This window comes from Dryobates pubescens, chromosome 22 (genome assembly GCF_014839835.1).
Source record: "Dryobates pubescens isolate bDryPub1 chromosome 22, bDryPub1.pri, whole genome shotgun sequence".
In the NCBI taxonomy this organism is placed as follows: Eukaryota; Metazoa; Chordata; class Aves; order Piciformes; family Picidae; genus Dryobates; species Dryobates pubescens.
In genome coordinates this window covers 8125412-8143440 of record NC_071633.1, presented here as the reverse complement: position 1 = coordinate 8143440, position 18029 = coordinate 8125412, and the positions used below count along the sequence as shown (strand labels likewise).

The following is an 18029-nucleotide window of genomic DNA, read 5'->3' as shown; positions in this document are numbered from 1 at the left end:
TTCACAGCTTGCTCTCCCCAGTGAAGCTTCAGTCTCCAGAAATCAGAGAGCCACACAGATGTTGTTCAGTGAAATGAAGCACCTCTGGGTAACATCTTGCTAATGTTCACCTCACTGTAACAATGCTCTTTACTAGATTCTTAAAGATATATCTCCAGCCTTCTCAAGCAGTCCTCCTGGAAAATTCCCGAACATGACTGATGTGGTAGACCGTAACAAGGTCTGTTCCAGGCCTGACCACCATTAATAATTAACTATACACTGGCATTTCCTCATGACAGAGTAAGGCAGGGGGTGCAGCAGACTAACTAGTTAGTAAGACCACTGCAGCAGAGGTGAAGAGAAATAGCTACACTACAGCCTTGATTCTTCAGAAAAACAAATAGCCCCTAAACAACACTGCCCCAAGAAGTGCAATCACTATGTTGCTGCTGTTGTGGCAAAATCCTGGGCAGGGGAAGCCCAGTCAGTAGCAACCACTTAATACTATAATTACAATTTAACTCACAAAAACTTGTTTTCCAACTTCTTTCCAGCCTCCAGCAGTGAGAACCAGTTCCAACACACTGCACCCTTCTTCCACTGCAACTGGGCACAAGGGAGGCTTTCTGAAGGCGTGGTGACCTCCAGCAAATGCACAATTTGACCAGTAGCACTTATGGAGTGTTTTACTTATGAATCCCTCTGAAAAAAAAAAATAATGTAAAAACACTTTCATTTTTCCCAGATTTGGTGGGGGGGAAATCATCTTTTTATACTAGCTGCCACCCAACTTTTCAGGTGGTTTAGCAAATACAAAGCTGAATTAGTTGCCACCTCTTTCCTCCTAGAAGAAACCTTATTGCTGGTGGTAGCAGCACCTCCATGTTATTGTTTATTTTGGATATGTAGCTGAACAAGCTGTACTGATGTGAACTGTTCACCCTGAGGAATTCCCTTACTCCAGCTGTATGATTCATAACAAAGCACTGGCAATTGAGGCTTCTTGCAGTTTATAAAGGAGAAAAGTTATCTACAGAAAGTACAAAGAGTTAAGAGATACAAGCCCACAGAATCTCAACTGCTGGACATCTCAAAAACAGTTCAGCAAACAGATCTCTGACCCATGGAGGGAGCAGAGCAAAGGAGAAAGGACGGTGGTATTTTAAGTAACATCTGCCATACAAACTGCTTCCTTGCATAACCACAGAGGCAATTCTGGACAAGAACTGCAACGGGCACACACAACAACGAGATGCAGAGGCACCTTTGTAGAAGCAGCTCTGAGCAAAGAAGCCAACACTCAGTTCTAGGAGCACCAACTGGAGACCCAGAAGTTTAATGACAAGAGCAATGATTATGATTTTTGATTAAAACATGCAAGATATTTCAGAGCTTTGGAATTTTGGCTCATCATACACACAAGAAAACTAAGCTGAGCTGAGGGCAGCCTTTGCCTGACATGAAACCTTAGCCCTGCACAGATCAGTAGCAAAGGTTGAGACTGGGAGGACAGAGACTGGTTCCAAGCTTGGAGAATGCCTTGGTGAGAAGTAGATAATAAAACCAATCCTGTTTTGCAGACGTAAAACACAGTTACTCTTCACCTGAGGAAAAACGTTGCAGGGCACATTTTAGATCTCTGCAACATTTGAGAATTTTTTTAATTGGCCACTACCAGTGTTGCAGCAATATCAGAAATTGCAAACATAAGTTTGTGTGATAGGAACTAGTCTCAATTGCACCATTATCTCAATCCTTGGAAACCGCGCTGACGCCATACACCGAACACTAACGTATTTTACATAAAATATCACAGCAAACTCCTCTGACTCAACGCTGTCATCTGAGCCAGTAGCAGCGCTGAAGAATACAATCACTATATTCATCTTTTCCACAAATATCAAACACTAAATCTTGTGATGCCAATATGACTGCAATCATAGTTAAAAAGTCAAATAGAATACTTCAAGCTTTTTGCTTTTTTTCCCTGCTGGGCAAGAAGCTGTTACGCAACTGAAAAGAAAGCACAAGCAGCACAGTATGGGCTACCAGCCCCAAATGACTGCATGCTCTCCTAGTTAGAATGTGCCACCATCAACACAAATGGTGCATTTCAACCAGCCAGTCTAATCTCTTCTTTTAAAAGCCTAATTCTTTTTGAACCTGAAAACAGTAGGCACACTAAAATGAACGTCCCGAACTGTGGTGTTTAGAAGAGCCCACACCTTCGGGTACTGCATGACAGTACAGCAATGCCAGAGGTGTTCAAACCACTGTGACTGTTTGTTGCTCTTCAGTGCAGTAAGAGTGATCAACGGGAGTACAGAGGCAGGACATAACAGCCATGCTTCTCCCACTGCTGTATTTCCAAAAGATTTTGTCACCTTTCCTAAAGTACAAATTAAATTTCGTAGAGGAGTTTAGCTCAAACTGCCTTTTGGGAAACACCTGTTCAAATGCCCCCATCTTTTGTTGTTGTTGTTAAAAGCAAACAATCTATCTGAAAAAAGAATGTATGCCATCTTCCCTTCTTATTTACAGCCAGCATATTTCTATTTCACTGCTTAATTTTGCATTTTTAGTCTGCTGGGCTTTTGTTAGAATTCGAAGCAGACCAATATGGCTAAGAAATGTATTTTGAAGATTCATTTTAGAATAGCTCTAGACAATACCAAATACAGCTCCTATCATAACATAAATCTAGATGGCTATTTTTCTCATTCCTACTTCAGCTTCAGAGTGGCTGGCATGCCAGAACATCTGCATGCCCATGAAAGGGTCCCTACTTACATAAAGTTGATTCTTCATCAAGCCCTCTAAACTACTTGAGGTGGAGGAGGCTCATTCAAAAATTAACCTCCCCTCTTATCAGAGAAGATTTTCAGCTGGAAAAGCTGAAAAAGCAGCGTGCAGTACAGCAATGCAAAATTACTGCTCTCCTCGCACGCCTTGCACATTACATTTGCAGCAGCACACACACAAATAACCTGTCGAGCTCATCAAGTCTGACATGTGATGCAAAAATTTGCAAATCAGAGTCTACTGTACCAAGAGAACACAATTCAGAAAGCACATAAAACTGTTCCCTACATGGAATTACCCAGCAATAAGTAACAACTGAGTTAAAACTTTCCCCAAATACATGGAAAATCGTAATCACTCTTCCAGTTGTACCAACAAGAATTTGGTTATCAAGCAGTTACTGAGTTGCCACAATAGCAGGCCTAGGTCATATTCAGTGCATTCTGCAAAGAAAAAAATTACAGTAAATAAGAACCTTAGCCTTTTTCTTCTTCTAAAGCTGATTTAACTGTAAAACAATTAAATCTAAACCAGAACACTTCTCTTGGTATATCTTTTTCCTCTACAGTGTGCAGGTCAGTCACTTCAGCTACACTCAGTAACAACTTTCAGACATAAACTGACTGAGGCATACACACACAAACACATATATACATCCACCCAATGAGCGTGTTTGAAAGGGGCTTTTTATATATACACAATTAAAACTCTCCAGAGTTCTAGTGTAATTTTTTTTCAGAATACAAATTCCTTATTTAAGACTGTGTTAAATATTTTGCTTTTATAAAACAAGTCGTTTTCTTTCATTTTGAGCAACATTGTGAAGACAGCTAAAAATAGCTGCATAAATTAGAACAATAAAGAAAGAACAGAGAGCAAAATAGGTGTTTAACATTTGATTCAGATTTCTGAAGACGTGGAGGAAGCAGTATTTGCTACAGGCAAAAATCAGTGCATTAGAAATGCATATTCTCTTCACAGAAGGCTCAGCTTTTTGCCTCCTAAGGAATCAGTAACTTTAATAGCCTGTATCACAATGTTTCCCAAAGCTTTCAGCACAAGAAATTTCTCCTTCTCCTACAACGAGGACCTTATTAATTTAACCATACAGAAAGGTATGAAAAAGAAGGGCAAGACTACATACAGCACATCAGCCCACTAGCTGGAGCATAACACGGATAAATGCGCATCAGTCTTTCCTCTGTTGCGTTCCTTTCTATAGTTAATAATCTTTCCACTTGTAGCACAAATAAACTTTTAACATTCATGCATTTTGGTCTTTAAAACAACGTTTGGACATCTCTTCAGCTGAGTTTTAAAAAACACATTTAGTCTCAAAGAGCACTTAACACAAATTACTCCCAAAACATTTCTGGAGAATAACTCCCATGATGTCCTCTGGCAGAGGACACAGTCAAAAGAAGAAATTAGTTCACAGCATCATTTCAAAAGCCATACAGAAAAGTATGAAAAAAAGCCTCTAGAATCTCATGAAAGCAATCAATTCCTTTTAGGCTTAATACCGATTAATGTCTTGAAACACAAAGTAAGTTGATATTAATAGATAAGGAAAGAAGAGACAAAGAGCTTTTTTCTTCTCTTAAGAACAAAGTCTGTCCTTCCAAAGGGCTTCACAAGATCCCAAACACCAAAATCCTCCGTATTAAATAATTTCAAGTGCTGAAAAATACAGACCTTGTGAGGACCTCTTCTACCCCTATAAATAGTTTAAATCTTCAAAAACAAACTGTGGAAAAAGCTTCTGAACTAGAACTGAGTGTAGACAAGAAAGCAATGCTGGAATTTTAAAAATGGGGAATAAAAAAAGAAGAAAACACAGAACTGCTGAAAGGAAAAGGATAGGAAGTAGCAGCTGACCACAGTTTCTAGGAAAACAGAGGAAGGAAGAGGTTACAAGGCAATGATGCACTTTAACAGCTTTAGAGTAAAAAAAGCAAAGATACATTACAAGAAACAAATAAAAAGTCTTCTGGAAATTGTGCAAGTTCCACCAATTGTGTACAAATACAGACAAAACCTGCACCATACGGAAGAGAGAAAAAAATGAGTACATTTTACTCAACCTAGTGGAATAAGGTAAAGGTTAACACACCATTTTCTGTAAACACTGGCAGAGGACCAAAACAAAGCAGTAAACAACAGAGACTGTGGAAAAACAAGTGGATGTTTTCATTGTGTTTTCACACATACATACGAAAATGTAAGTTACTTTGTAAAGACAAAGTACTAAGGTTTCAGATAAAATTGTGCAAATAGTTAATTTTAATGAATACCTGATGCTAACAAGTTACTCTTATCTTCCCTTCCAGAAGGAGCTCAAATTACCAGTGAAAGAAGTTTATTTGCTTTGCCTCTAATAAACTTTGTATTGATTATCAGTACTGTAGTTTTTTTTCCCTTTGTGCCTTTACATTTACATGACAACCTTCTCATTGCACACATACTAGCTCCTTTCTGTGGGCAGGCACTTTTTCAGGGAATGGTTCAGATGTCAGCTCATATCCAAAGATCCTAGGCAGTAGGCCTAGAGGGATCTAGTCACACTAATAAAAGCAGCAAACATCCTTGCAATGAAGACACTCCAGCCCCACACAAAGTACAGCTGCATCAGTTATCACAATCCCAGCTGAAGTTGTTCTACTGGCAGTTTTGCTATCTTATGACACTTCAAGACATGGCAAGCACTAGGAAAGAAGACCAGCTTCAATCTTACAGTTCAGCTTCTAACTATGAGCCAAGTGGAAACATAGTAAACTCCTAAAATAAGCCAAAGTACATTTTCCCAGGTATTGGATGGCTACTTGCCCCAAGGCAAGGCAACAACCAAGCTTCAGCTTTGTGATAATAATCTTGTCTCACCCAGCAATTTAAGTTCCTGACAAACTCATGCCTTGGAAGTTAAGTGTTCCGGTCACATAAAAACAGCTGCCAGACAATACACTGTAGGAACCTCAAGGAGCACAGCCTCCAGGACAGGGAAGGGTAGGAAATAATCAAATTGGTGGATTAGAGAATGGATTCTAACAGGTGTGGAAAGTGGCCATGAGCATCTCCAACCTGCAGCAACACCTTCCCCTTTTAACCGCTGTGTTAATGGATGCTGCACAGGTATTAGGACGAATGAGTGGTTACTCTGGTGCCATACATATTCAGCAATTAATGCTCATACAAATATGAAGGGCTTCTCACTTGACAATTGCTGACTTCTTACATGAAAAGCATTAATCATGCTTAATTTGCAACATGCTTTAAAAAGCAGAATCGTTTTCTAGAACTGCTGCATTATTTTAGCAAGAATGGAGAGAGTCCCAGGACTTCAAGATTATTGATTTTAAAAATAGGTTTTTTGATGGGAGTGTCACTCATAACATAATCCTTCATACATAAGAATCCAATTGCTTTTTACATATTGAGATAGCTGCTGTGGCTTTTATTACACTAAAAATATGAAACTATTTCTTGCATCTATTTTGTCTTCAGACATTTCATGGGATCTTATTTTATTGAAATGTTTTGGAACTTGAACTTTTCTTCCAGGCTTCATCTTGATACACCCAAATAACGTAGCACACAACAGAGCTGACGAAAAGCCTACTTCCAAAAAGGTGTATTTTTCTAACTATTCCTAAAAAAGCAACCTGAAAAAGACTACAATAAAGTTCACATAATGCTGGGACTATTACATATGTAAAGTTAATAACACAGGAAGAGGTATTTTGAGATTAAACTGATTCCAATTCAGTGAATAAGAAAAATAATCAGAACTAAACCTCTTGATTTTACTTTCTGAAAAAAACAAAAAACACACCAAACCAAACTCTAGAATTTGGCTGCTCTTCGATTTTCAAGCAAAATTTCTCTGTTAGAGATAAATGCCATTTTGTCAGAAAGTTACCCACTCAAAACTGAAGTGGAACATTAAGACATAATGGCATAATACAACACTAAAAAAAAAAACAAACACACAAAAAAACTAAAAAAAAACATTTTAAAAACACTATACAAAGAAGATTATCCCCAAACTGCACCTAAAACCAAGATACACACCAATTCTTGCCATGTTTCCCAATATTCACCATACTGAAATAAAACAAATGGAGAATTGAGAAAAAAAAAAAAAAAAAGGAGGACCTACCCTAGAGGAAATACTATGCAATCAGTCACAGACCAAAACTTGCTTTCACAATTACATGTGTTCCTCTGCTCCTCTGTCACATAAAAGTTAGTGCCTCTGATAAGAAAGAGAGCTTCAATTTCTCCAGAAATCTGTGAAAGAGATAGAGGCTCTAAATTAAAAAGGTCTGTAGAAAGATGGGGGGAGTCAAGAACAGGTAACAGGATTTTCCAGGCTTTATGCTTCATTATAGGTTATTTCAGGTCACATAGAAGCCGTTCACTGCCAGTAGAAGTCGGGAAAAGGTAACTCATTGCTAACCCATTTCATAGCACTAGCTATGGAAAGTTGCTTTAAATATAGTTGTCATCATCAAAGTGCACTGCACACTCATCAGCCTTCTCTAGCTTCCTCAGTGCTCACCCTTGCTAATATCTTCATATTTGGTTTCACGCACAACCCAGAGTTCTGAATAACAGCTTCAGATACCTAAAGATCCAGCTTGTACTTTTTACTCAAAGAATTAGCTTTTCTCCTAAGACCTGCACTGAAAGTAATACATCATTTTCTGCTCCATCTCAGGTTTTTCAATCAAAATATCTGAAGAACAATAATTTCGGTGACTTAGGAACAAAGACATTAACTTAGGAAAAGCTTCCTAGCATCAAGCTAAACTCTTACTTCACTTATGTTCAAAGGCAAGAAAATGTACTAGTTAGACCAGCTGAAAATAAGTATTGAACCAGCTGTGAGTTTACATCACCCATGTACAGGAGCTTCCTAGTTTCAGTGAAGAAGCACTAAGGAGGGTTTCTTCGTCAAATTAATCCTACTCGAAGACTTCCAAAATTCTCCTGTAACTGCACTGTGACATCACCATGGAATTGAAGAAACTCAGAAAACACAAAAGGTACAAGCAAGCTTTTCTGAGGTATGAAAGATGGCTATTATTTTACAAATTTCAACAGTGAATGCATAGTGGAGGAGCACTGGTATCGCCACAAGGACATCCTGCTACCATATTTCCTCTTCCCTCAATCAAGTATCACCAGTAGACTATCAGGCCCCACTTCTGTTAGTCAACAGAGCAGTATACTTTAGCTGTAATGCTTCTACAGATGGAACGAACTAATTATATATTCAGTGAAGCTAAGGCTTGTCTAATAAGAAAATATAAAGCAGAGATATTCTCTGCTGTTTCGCAAAGCTGTGCACAGAAAGCAATGCTGCCTGTGGTAACTACTCTGTATCCGCACAGCAGCCGTATGCAACGGCACGTCACAGACCTCACACTGCAACAAGCAAAATTTAGCTCATCTGAAAGTTTTCCTTCTGTATCTAACATTCCTCTGAAATACATGTTCAGCCTCAAATGACAGCGCTGTGCCCATTACCAATGCTTTTCTTCCCCCACACACATAAGAAAGCCAACTACGAAATTCCTGTTTCAAAATGCACTGTTCTGTCAAAAGGATCTTTGTTGCTACAATCAGCAAACTGGCAGAATAGAAAACACAAGAAAGAAAGAGGATATATACTGTCAAAAATAAAACTATTCTAAAAACAGGAAGAATAAGAGCCCTTTAAAATAGTACAGAGAGGTACATCTCTAAACATGCAACCTGGGAGAAGCAGTCTGACATTCCTACACGCTTAGGTTGGGATTTTCACAAGAATTAAGCAGAGTTAATTCTGTTCTACCCAGGAGCTTGTAAGCTAGCACTGCCTCTAGACTTGCTGCTCGGCCTCCCATCCCCTTGAACCAACGTAACCAATCCAACAGATGCTTTTTGAAAAATTACCTCTAAAATAACATTTGTTTTCAAGCAACTGTTAGAAATTAAAGCTCAGAACAAGAAAAGCAGCATACACAAATTCTAGTATTTCTATCAGTTGTGTCAAGTTCTAGAGGATAAGTTGAATGCCCAGACTTCCTCCCCACACCCTGTCTTTGTCTCTGGCATCTCATAATGCCAGAGCCAATCTCATTTCCCTGTTTCTGTAGGTAGTTGTTTGAAAGATAGGAGGGAGGAAACATGCCAACACAAAAAAATATGGGGGGAAAAAAAAGAAAGAAAAATCACATACACTGGCAAAGACCCCAGGTGTGGCAGCTTCTTGAACAGTATTTTAATGTAACTTTATCTCAGATGACGGTATCTCTCTGATTACAAAGCATGCTCAAACCTGGACAGCCACACACCACCACTCGAATTAGAGCATCTAGCCAAGTGTATCTATGAAAAAAACAATTTACAAGCACAACCGATGCCACACCCTGAGCAAGCAGCAGAACTCGCACTACAACAGAATCCCTGGCAACAAACGCATTAAAAGAAAACTCCAATTCCTGTTTTGCATGATTACAGACATCACCTCACCGTGTGCTACCATAAATGGTTCGTGGCAGCACAAATAAAGCAGTCACCACTCATATCAGTATCAGTTTTCTCCCGGTTAAGTCCATGTTAACACTTTGCTCTATTTATTTGCGATCTCACCATGCCGCTTCATAATACAGTCTTGACCTATTTTCCAGGTGCTTAATTAATCTCTTCGCTAGCTGCCATGCTTTTTTAGACAGCTACTGTGTAAATTTTAAACTTAGTTTATACAAACCTTTAGCAAATTAATTCTGCTGTGGAATTGTATCTGACAGTAATTCTTCACAGTCCAGCCCAGCTTCTCTACTTTGTGTGAAATCAGAGCATAAACCTTTTGCAAATGATGTAATGGGAGGTAATACTGGGGGGGGGGGGGAGGGGGGAAAGGGGGAAGCGGGGGAATAATCACAGAACTATGCATTGTTATCAACAACTGCAGCTTTACTTCATGTAGTGTTGGTAACACAGTTTCCTAAAATATAAAGATACTAAAAAATAACTGAAATAAACAAGGTTGTACACAAGCTGGAAAATGCAAAAACGCGATTTCTGGGCAGCCAAGCTCGGGAGCCTCAAAACAACTCACCAAGTTAACAAAAAAGGAAACCAGCGCCGGGTTTGGCATTGGCATTTTAAGTCAGACGCAACAGTTAAAAACAAAAGTACAGCCTCAAGAGAAAGATATCTGTGTAAGCACATAGCACTGACGACAGAGGGCTAATGTAAATAAAACCAAACAAAATCACTATTTCCTACCGCGTTAAATACCTGCAAACGCATCCGCCTGATTCAGAACTGATACCACGATGAAACAAGAACCAGAACAAATCCAGCACAATCCCTCCTGCAAGCACCACCAACAAAAACAAACCAACCCACCCACCCACAAAAAGGAGCAAACAAACAAAAAAACCCCACCACACCAGCAATAGCCTCCCTCTGTTTTCACACAGCTAGTTCTTAGGAACTAACCAAATTTAAAGAGTCAGCTTCCTTCCCAGTCGATTTTATTTACACCGACATCTCCACAACATTTGCTCCCCTCGCCCCAGCGCCAACTTCCCCAGAGTGCAGAGGAATGGTCTCCCGGGTCTCTTCTCGGGGATCTGGACGAGAGACAGAGATTGGGTCCCGCCGGGGCTACAAAAAGCCGCCAAGACGAAGGCAGACGAGAGCAGGACCCGTAAGGGGCGCAGCCTCCACCGCGCCCGGGCGCCACCCGTGGGACCCCCCGTACGGCGCGGGGGAAGCGGCCGCCCCGTCCAGCGGCCCAAGCGCACCATACAAGGAGGCGGCGGCCGTGGTGAGCCCGGGCTGGGAGCAGGGCATCCCCACAGCCCACCCGGCCCCACCGCCGCCCCGCGGTCGGTAACGGGCGAGGCGGGCAGCCACTCCTCCCCCCGTCGGGCGGCGGCGGCCTCGCCCGGCAGCCGGGGCCGCACCAGCAGGCGCCGGTGCTCTCTCGCGCTGGGGAAGGAGAAACTTCGGGGACACGGCGTATCAGGCACCGTCGAGAGTGATGGGAAGGGGAAGCGGCACTACCCGCTCCCCGCCGCCGAGCCCCGGCAAGGGCAACGGCTCACCGCACCTAAGAGGAGGGCAAGAGCCGCCGCCACGCCCCGGGGCAGGGGGGTAAGGTCTGCCCCGTCCCCTCGCCCCGGAGTCCTCCGCGGGATAGAGCCGAAAGCGGCCGGCAGAGGCAGCGTCCCTCTCCGCCCACCGGGGACGGCTCTGTGCCTCTCCCGATCGCTCACCTTCACGGATCGGGCCGCACTGGCGTCCGAGCTGGAGCTGCCGCCGCCGTCCTGGGCATCTCCGGGAGCGCCACGGGGAAGCGCCGCTCCGGTCGGGCTCAGCCCCTCACCCCCGTCGCTCCTGCCGCCGCCGCCTCGGCCGCTGCCATCTTGTCCTGGCGGCTGGAAGGGAAGAGCCCCTGCTCAGCCCGCTCGGCAGCCCGGGCCTCCGCCTCATCTTCCCTGGGAGGGACCCAGCCCGCCCCCGGCCGCCGCCTCCTCCGCCTCCCCCCGCCTCCGCCGCTGCCCTGCCCGCGACGGCCTAGCGGCGCCCGTCGCCGCCCATCGCCCCGGAGGCGCGGGACTAAGGCACGCCGAGCGCTGCGGAGGGGGCCTGCGAGCCGTGCTGCACCGAGGCCCCGCTCCGGCGTGTCCTGGCCCCAAGACCGGCCTGTGGATCCCGGCCTGCGGTGCCTTCCCGCCGTGCCTTCCCGCCCGCTCCACCGCCCGCCCAGGCTCGGTGCCTCAGCGGCAGCGCCCCCACCGGGCCCTGCCATGCGACGCTCGCCGCAGCCGGGAGCCGCCCCGTGCCGCCGCTGCCTCCCCCGGCGCTGTCAGGGCTCCCCTCTCCCGAGCCTGCAGCAGTTCCAAGCCCTCCCTCTGTCCCTAAGCACATAAACAAAACTCTACCGCTTGTCACGACGTCCCTCGCCCTGCCGGAGCTATGAGAAACGCCTGGCTTTGACACTGCCCTGCCTCACCGAAGAGACGAGGCAGGTGTGTGGCCGTCAGCTAGCCGCTGGCAGCAGCTCAGCGGAGGAGCCGAGGTGGGCTACTTCATCGCCAGCCGACGGTCCCCCCGGGAAACCGTGCGAGAACAATTCAAAATGCTCCTATCGCTTACTGTCCTTTGCCCGCCCCAGTCTGTCACTACCTGGCAGCCTCGTGCTTTCAGACAGCTCCCGGATGAGCACCTGCAGAACCCCTGACAGTCCTTCTGTGACTCCAGTCCAAATAATTAAACACCAAGTGGTGAGATTTTCCCCATCCCATTAGCTGCCAACTACCCTAACATTCACAGGCATGATGAGAAACTGGCTTTAAGGAAAAACCTGACTCTCTAGACCTGCAGCTTCAAAGATGACAACATGAGACAGTGCATGTGAACTCCACATTCATTTAAAGGAGTACTCTGGCTTTGCAAGGTGAAGAGACTCCCCTACACAGTCCTGACAACTGTGAAGCACCAACCTTCCAGAGACGGTCTGCCATCTTCCCTGAAGAGCAGGCCCAGCCATGTCAGCCAGGTTATCATCAAACACATCACCTGCTACACAAGGATGGTGCAAAAGCAATGACCATTCGGTGCCCCATGTTACAGTTCATCATTTTGCTTTGCTCAACTCAACAAAATAAGAGGGTGTGCTCTCAGTAACAACATCCCCTAATGCATCATTTAAATATTAGTGGCTGCTTGCAGGACTGGTCAAATTCTGCAAACAGCATTCTTGAACCTAAATAGTACTCAGCTGATGTGGGGCAAAAAGGGAGTTGCTGCTTGCCTATACAGTTGGCTGCAGCTACAACTGGACACCATGTGCTTCTCCACCTCCTACCAAAAATAACTAACCCTTTCTTTATTTACTTGCACAACATCTTGTACTCTCCTATTTTTCTCTCACTACTTGTTCCAGTATTTTCAACACATGTCTGCTTGATTTTAAACCTAGTTAGGTCTAATCCCCCAATAAAGATTTTTGTGATGCTAAATCAGAATTTGAATTAATTAATTGGAACAGACAGAGTTACTGTATGGAAGCACCAAGACCTAACAGGGAAGTTACTACCACATCACCACCAATACTCAGTCTTGTAAGTAATGAGACAATTTAGGGGTGGGGAAAACCAGGTGGGTGTCAATGTTACAAAATTAGAGCTCTCAAGAACCACTCATTCCAGCTTTTGCCCCAAATTCAATAAACATTAATCAAGCCTCTCTTCATATGTCTCCTAAAGAATAATATCCTACAGAATAACTCAGATACACATTTTACTAACAGACTTTAAATGTTAATAAACATTCTTGTTTACTACTTCACACACAAACTCTAAGATGACCTAACAAATAAAGTGTTCAGTAGGTGCTGATTCAATCTGCAAGTCTATTTTCTCCCCCAGACATGTGTACCCCAGATTAATGTTTGTGACCTACTGAAAAAATCCAGCCTTCCTTCTCAGCTACTAACTAGTCCAAACATATTTTTACAGCTGTTTTTTACAAATAATTTCTAGCAGTTTTATTATTTTTCACTATAAAGCTTCTTATAGTTCCCTTAACCCAAATATTCCAAATATGGTTGTAAACGTGAATGATACTGATCCTCTGAGAACAGACAAAAAGATAAATCCAGTGCTCCCCGATACACTTGTGCACTTTTCACCAACTTTCAGAAATTGGATTTAGTCTAGGTTTAGAAAAGAGGGTGATTAACCTCTCTTATTACATTGGTCTCTCTCTGGTTTGAGTTGGTCATGTTTGCTATGTAATGAAGCCTCTCAAAACATCTCACCACTGCCAGTTTTGTCCTCATTCCTCTTTTGCTAATGGCCTCAAGCTAGAATGCCACTAAGCCTGCACCAGGAGTATCAGCAGCAGGTAACCAAACTCTCACATCTCTCTCAAAACTACAGTTGCTTTTGTGGAGCATCACATCCCTCTGAAGATCCATTATTTGTTCTTATTTGGGAGCTGTTTTGATTAAAGGCTTCCTTGCGTTCGGAGCAAATTTCATCATACTTAGGACTAAAGGTCCTGAATGTCATGAAAGGTCCAGCTAGTGCCCTTGTGAGCTGAAGCACTCAACCTTCATCAGTCATAGGCCTTACTTTGTCCACGGAAGAGTTTCTAACTACCCATAACATACAGTTAAGTCTACATAGGATGTATCCATGAGTTTTGAACACACTGATGAACATTTTTATCAGATGTTAAACATGATTGTATCTGAGATGCCTCACACTTTTTTTTTTTATGTTTCCTTGTCCTAATTTTCTCTTGGCAGGGACATTCGTATTGGTAGGTAACTGAAGGGTTAACACAGAAACTCCTGTTACACCTGTAAGTAATGTGGACTACTGATACCCTTTGGAGTGTAGTGTTTTGTTTCAAAGTACTTAACTCAGTGGAAGGAGGCCCACATCATTTAGATTCATTTATAAACTTCAGCACTGAAACACACACCTCCACAGGCTCTTTGTTCCTCCTTGTTTCTCTACCCTTGCAGAGGATCGGCAGTTAGGTGCAAGAGCTCAGCATGGAAAGAAGACACAGAAATTATAGAAGATATTTCCCATAGATATCATCTATTAGGCAGCAAAAAGAGATGATCTGAGAGCAAAGCCAGGATAGAAGCTTTTGGCAGCACACCTATCGATGACGCTTTGTGCTATTTTTGTTATCAAAATCCCAAGTGTAGATGCAGACAGAAAATGCTTTGGCTAGGACAATTTGGTTTACTCATCAAACTTCTATCATCAAAACACTTTTTCTGGCCAGCATGAGTTGTTTGTCTCAGCTTATGAGTTGTTTATATTAGCAGAACTCTTTTAATTCTTGAACAGAACAAAGTTGAATTCTGACCAAGGCTGTGCTATTAGAGCCACCCAGAGGAACAAACCCACAAAGATAAGGATGAGAGAAGGCAAGACCACAGGGCTGTAATTCCATCCACCAGGCCGTTCACTCAGTCACTAGTAACATAGGGTGCAATTGCATGGAAGAGCAGGCCACCAGTTCATCGATGTGAAAAGGGAGGCCCCTTGTAATGTTCTTGACCTCCTCTTCACATATCCAGTTAAATTCTCCCAGTTATAACTCTCCATTGCTGGAATTTACCTGATTCAACTCACCCAGCATAAAGGGCTTTTTTGGGTGAGTTTCATCACCTCTGGAAAGCACTCAGTGCTAACACAAAGAGGAAGGCAGAGTTTTTCCTTGTCAGCTACTAGGTAAAGCTGCAAGCTTCAGTGTAGTTTTCTGTGTAGAAATTATGAAATCCAACCAACGCAGAAGTGTGCTGGTTGGCAACACATTGTTGTGGCCACTGGAGGTATCCAGGCTGTAATCACCTACCCTGGAGAGTACGAGCAGCAAATACAGATCAGCACAAAGATGGTGGAATAGGGCAAAGTTCCACTTCAATTGTTGTCTTCTTTTTTTTTAAACTTTCAGACCATAGTCTTTAGTCTTCCCTATTGTATTTAGTGGTATCTGTTCAACAGGGAATTAATTCACAGTAGGATGTCAAACTATAGTTATTACTTTACTGTTTCTCATATTAGCTGAAATACTTGAAATATTTATCCTCCTAAAAAAGAGATAAAACTAGACAAAGTTAACTATTTAACCTCACAACTCCTTACCTAAAGGTTTTTTTTCAGCTGATGTACTGTCACTGAACTATGACTTGAATTATGAGAAACAAGCAAATCAGTGTGATGCATTTGGATTAAAACTTTTCAAGATCCAAAGTCCCCCTGAAACTTGTAAAGGCGTTAGAGCTAAAGTGAAAAATTATAAACATTTAAATTTACACTTTCCACTGATAGCCATAATATTCAGATAAATATAGTTCAAAGTTCCCCAGGTTCCCTCCCCATAGGTTTGTTTGCTAGACATAACCAAAATCCAACCTTCTGTTGCTGAGCGTAAACGGAAAATGACTTTCAAACTTAAAGCAAACACACACTTCGCCCTTTGCGACAACTGGAAGGTCAGCTAAGAAGCACCACACCTCCTCAGCTCAAACACACAGGTTTCTCTATGCACTTTACTTACACCATTTGCAAAAATAAGCACAGATATTCAGACCCCAAATTCCAGCTTTTGTTTCCACTTTTTTTTTCTTTTGGCATCAAAACACTACTTTCTTTACTAAAATAGCTTTAATGCAGGACTAACAAAAAAAAGGGGGGAGGGAGGGGGAAGCATTTTGTTTACTCTGAAATTACATAAATTGACTACTTCAATTTAGGATTTTCAGAACTCTTTTTTTTTTTTTTAATGTTTGTTTTCAACATTATTGTTCTTCTAAGTGCCAAAGGTACTGAAACACCCAACTGGGACAACCATGGGGGTTTTTAAAATGGCACCCTGACAATTGTCACAGACTATTTTTTCCAGGGATTCTGTGAAATGCTTATTCACTCTGCCTTCGTTTATAGGGGAGACCTCATTGCTCTCTACAACTCCCTGAAGGGTAGTTTTAGCCAGGAAGGGGTCGGTCTCTTCTCTCTCACAACCAGCACCAGAACAAGAGGACATAGTCTCAAGCTGCACCAGGGGAAGTTTAGGCTCGAGGTGAGGAGAAAGTTCTTCACTGAGAGAGTCATTCGTCATTGGAATGTGCTGCCCAGGGAGGTGGTGGAGTCACCGTCCCTGGAGGTGCTCAAGAGGGGATTGGACATGGCACTTGGTGCCATGGTCTACTCATGAGGTCTTGGGTGATAGGTTGGACTCGATCTTTGAGGTCTCTTCCAACCTTGGTGATACTGTGATATTGCCTCAGTAGGTGTAGATCTGACAGATGCTTCATTCACTATGTCTTAAACTATGCCAAGTCTTGTTGGTATTTACGGGGGACCATAAAGAGTTACAGAAATGCAGTATTCTACAGGGTGGTTTAAACATCCTTACTGGATCATATAAATGATAATGTAACATTGGATTGTGCCTTTGAGTCTACATTTTAATTTTCAGTCTGTTTTTCCTCTTTCTAAGAGCCACAGAAGTAGATCACTCCTCATGCTTTGGATCCTTTGCAGATCTACAAGGTAGGGGTGTATCATGATAATGTAAATTTGTAGTTAGACACTGCAAATTTTCTTGCAGGAATCAGATTTCTAACTAGCTATTTTCATGCAGTTGTTAGCTTTTGTAGTGTCTGAGTGTCTTTCACATATTTAATATTCCCACTTACTGCAGTGGGGGGGGTTGACTACACAACCTCAAGAGGTCCCTTCCAACCCAGAGCATTCTGTGATTCTATTCGCATTTTCCTTTACTCTCTCCATCCGGAAAATAATCTGAAGTGATTGTTAGGATTAACAAATGCTGATTATGTTCAGAAGCTGACATGATCCTATTTCTGAGGCAGTTGGCATGAATAAAGACAATATTTGACAGTATCAGAATACTATACAACAAAACTGTGAGAATCTAATATAATCTAAACCAGAAAATATCCAAGGCAATCAATGAAGAGTAAGAATTGTATTACAGAATCACACTGACAGATTTGATACACACACTCGAAAAAAGCAGCCTTAAAATTGCTGCCATTAAAAGCTACATTAATTATAGAGCCAAGTAGTAAAAATAATCTGTTACCAAGTTAATGATATCAAAATATTGGATAAAAATATTTTTACTTAATAGAAAAAGTTAAGAATACACTGAAGCAATTTTCCTATTAAGAAGAAAAATTACTGTTTAAAATTAAAAAAAATAAACCCCAAACTTATTTCAAACTAAAATTCCAATGGCAGAGTGCTAATCTGTAAATATCTTTAATAGAAAATACTGTTCTTTTTACTGCTGTTTTGAAATGAGCATCACTTCTGCACTTTACACTTCCAAATAGTCACAGGATGCCATCCACTAATACTACCAACCATTTCATTTTTACAGTTGAGTAATCTCCTCTTTTTTTAGTGGCTGATACACTGCAAGATCAAGGGTTGTAGACAGATGAACACCACAAATGTTCCAGCTGACCTCACTTTCCAAAATGCATCATTCCTACAAATAAACATCATTAAACATAGGCGGGTAGTCAAAGCACAGAATTAAAACATAATCCTGCATTACTCTAGTGAGTAGCTGCTTATTAGCAGGTCTACTGACTCCAGGAAAACGACTGACTTGAATAAAGATTTCTGGGGTTGTGCTATGGGGACACATTCCAAAGCCTTTTAAAGTAAATAATCTGAGTT

General features: G+C 42.2%; 2 protein-coding genes across 5 annotated transcripts in view; one reads left to right on the top strand and one right to left on the bottom strand.

Moving 5' to 3' along the window:
* Positions 1–18029, bottom strand: part of HIPK3 (homeodomain interacting protein kinase 3) — a 100062-nt gene that overhangs the window by 56555 nt on the left and 25478 nt on the right. Inside the window, exons 1-2 of one of the 4 annotated variants that reach the window (XM_054171601.1) lie at positions 11058–11288; positions 10276–10409 (exon numbers count right to left, since the gene is read on the bottom strand). The exons of 1 other annotated variant lie outside the window; for it this stretch is intronic. The gene's annotated coding sequence lies outside the window, so the exon portion shown is untranslated. Of the gene's footprint in view, positions 1–10275; positions 10437–11057; positions 11289–18029 lie in introns of those variants that run through there. 2 more of the 4 variants (XM_054171600.1, XM_054171602.1) reach the window with 2 other exon arrangements.
* LOC128898371 (translation initiation factor IF-2-like) lies at positions 7853–11706 on the top strand. Its single transcript, XM_054172014.1, has 2 exons — positions 7853–7911; positions 10356–11706. The coding sequence occupies exons 1-2, from the start codon at positions 7853–7855 to the stop codon at positions 11704–11706; spliced, it is 1410 nt and encodes a 469-aa protein (XP_054027989.1).

Coding starts and splice junctions, on each gene's coding strand:
- LOC128898371 (XM_054172014.1), top strand. CDS start 7,853: ATGAAAGATGGCTATTATTTTACAAATTTCAACAGTGAATGCATAGTG. Junction 7,912..10,355: donor TGCATAGTGGAGGAGCACTG/GTATCGCCACAA, acceptor CCCTCGCCCCAG/CGCCAACTTCCCCAGAGTGC.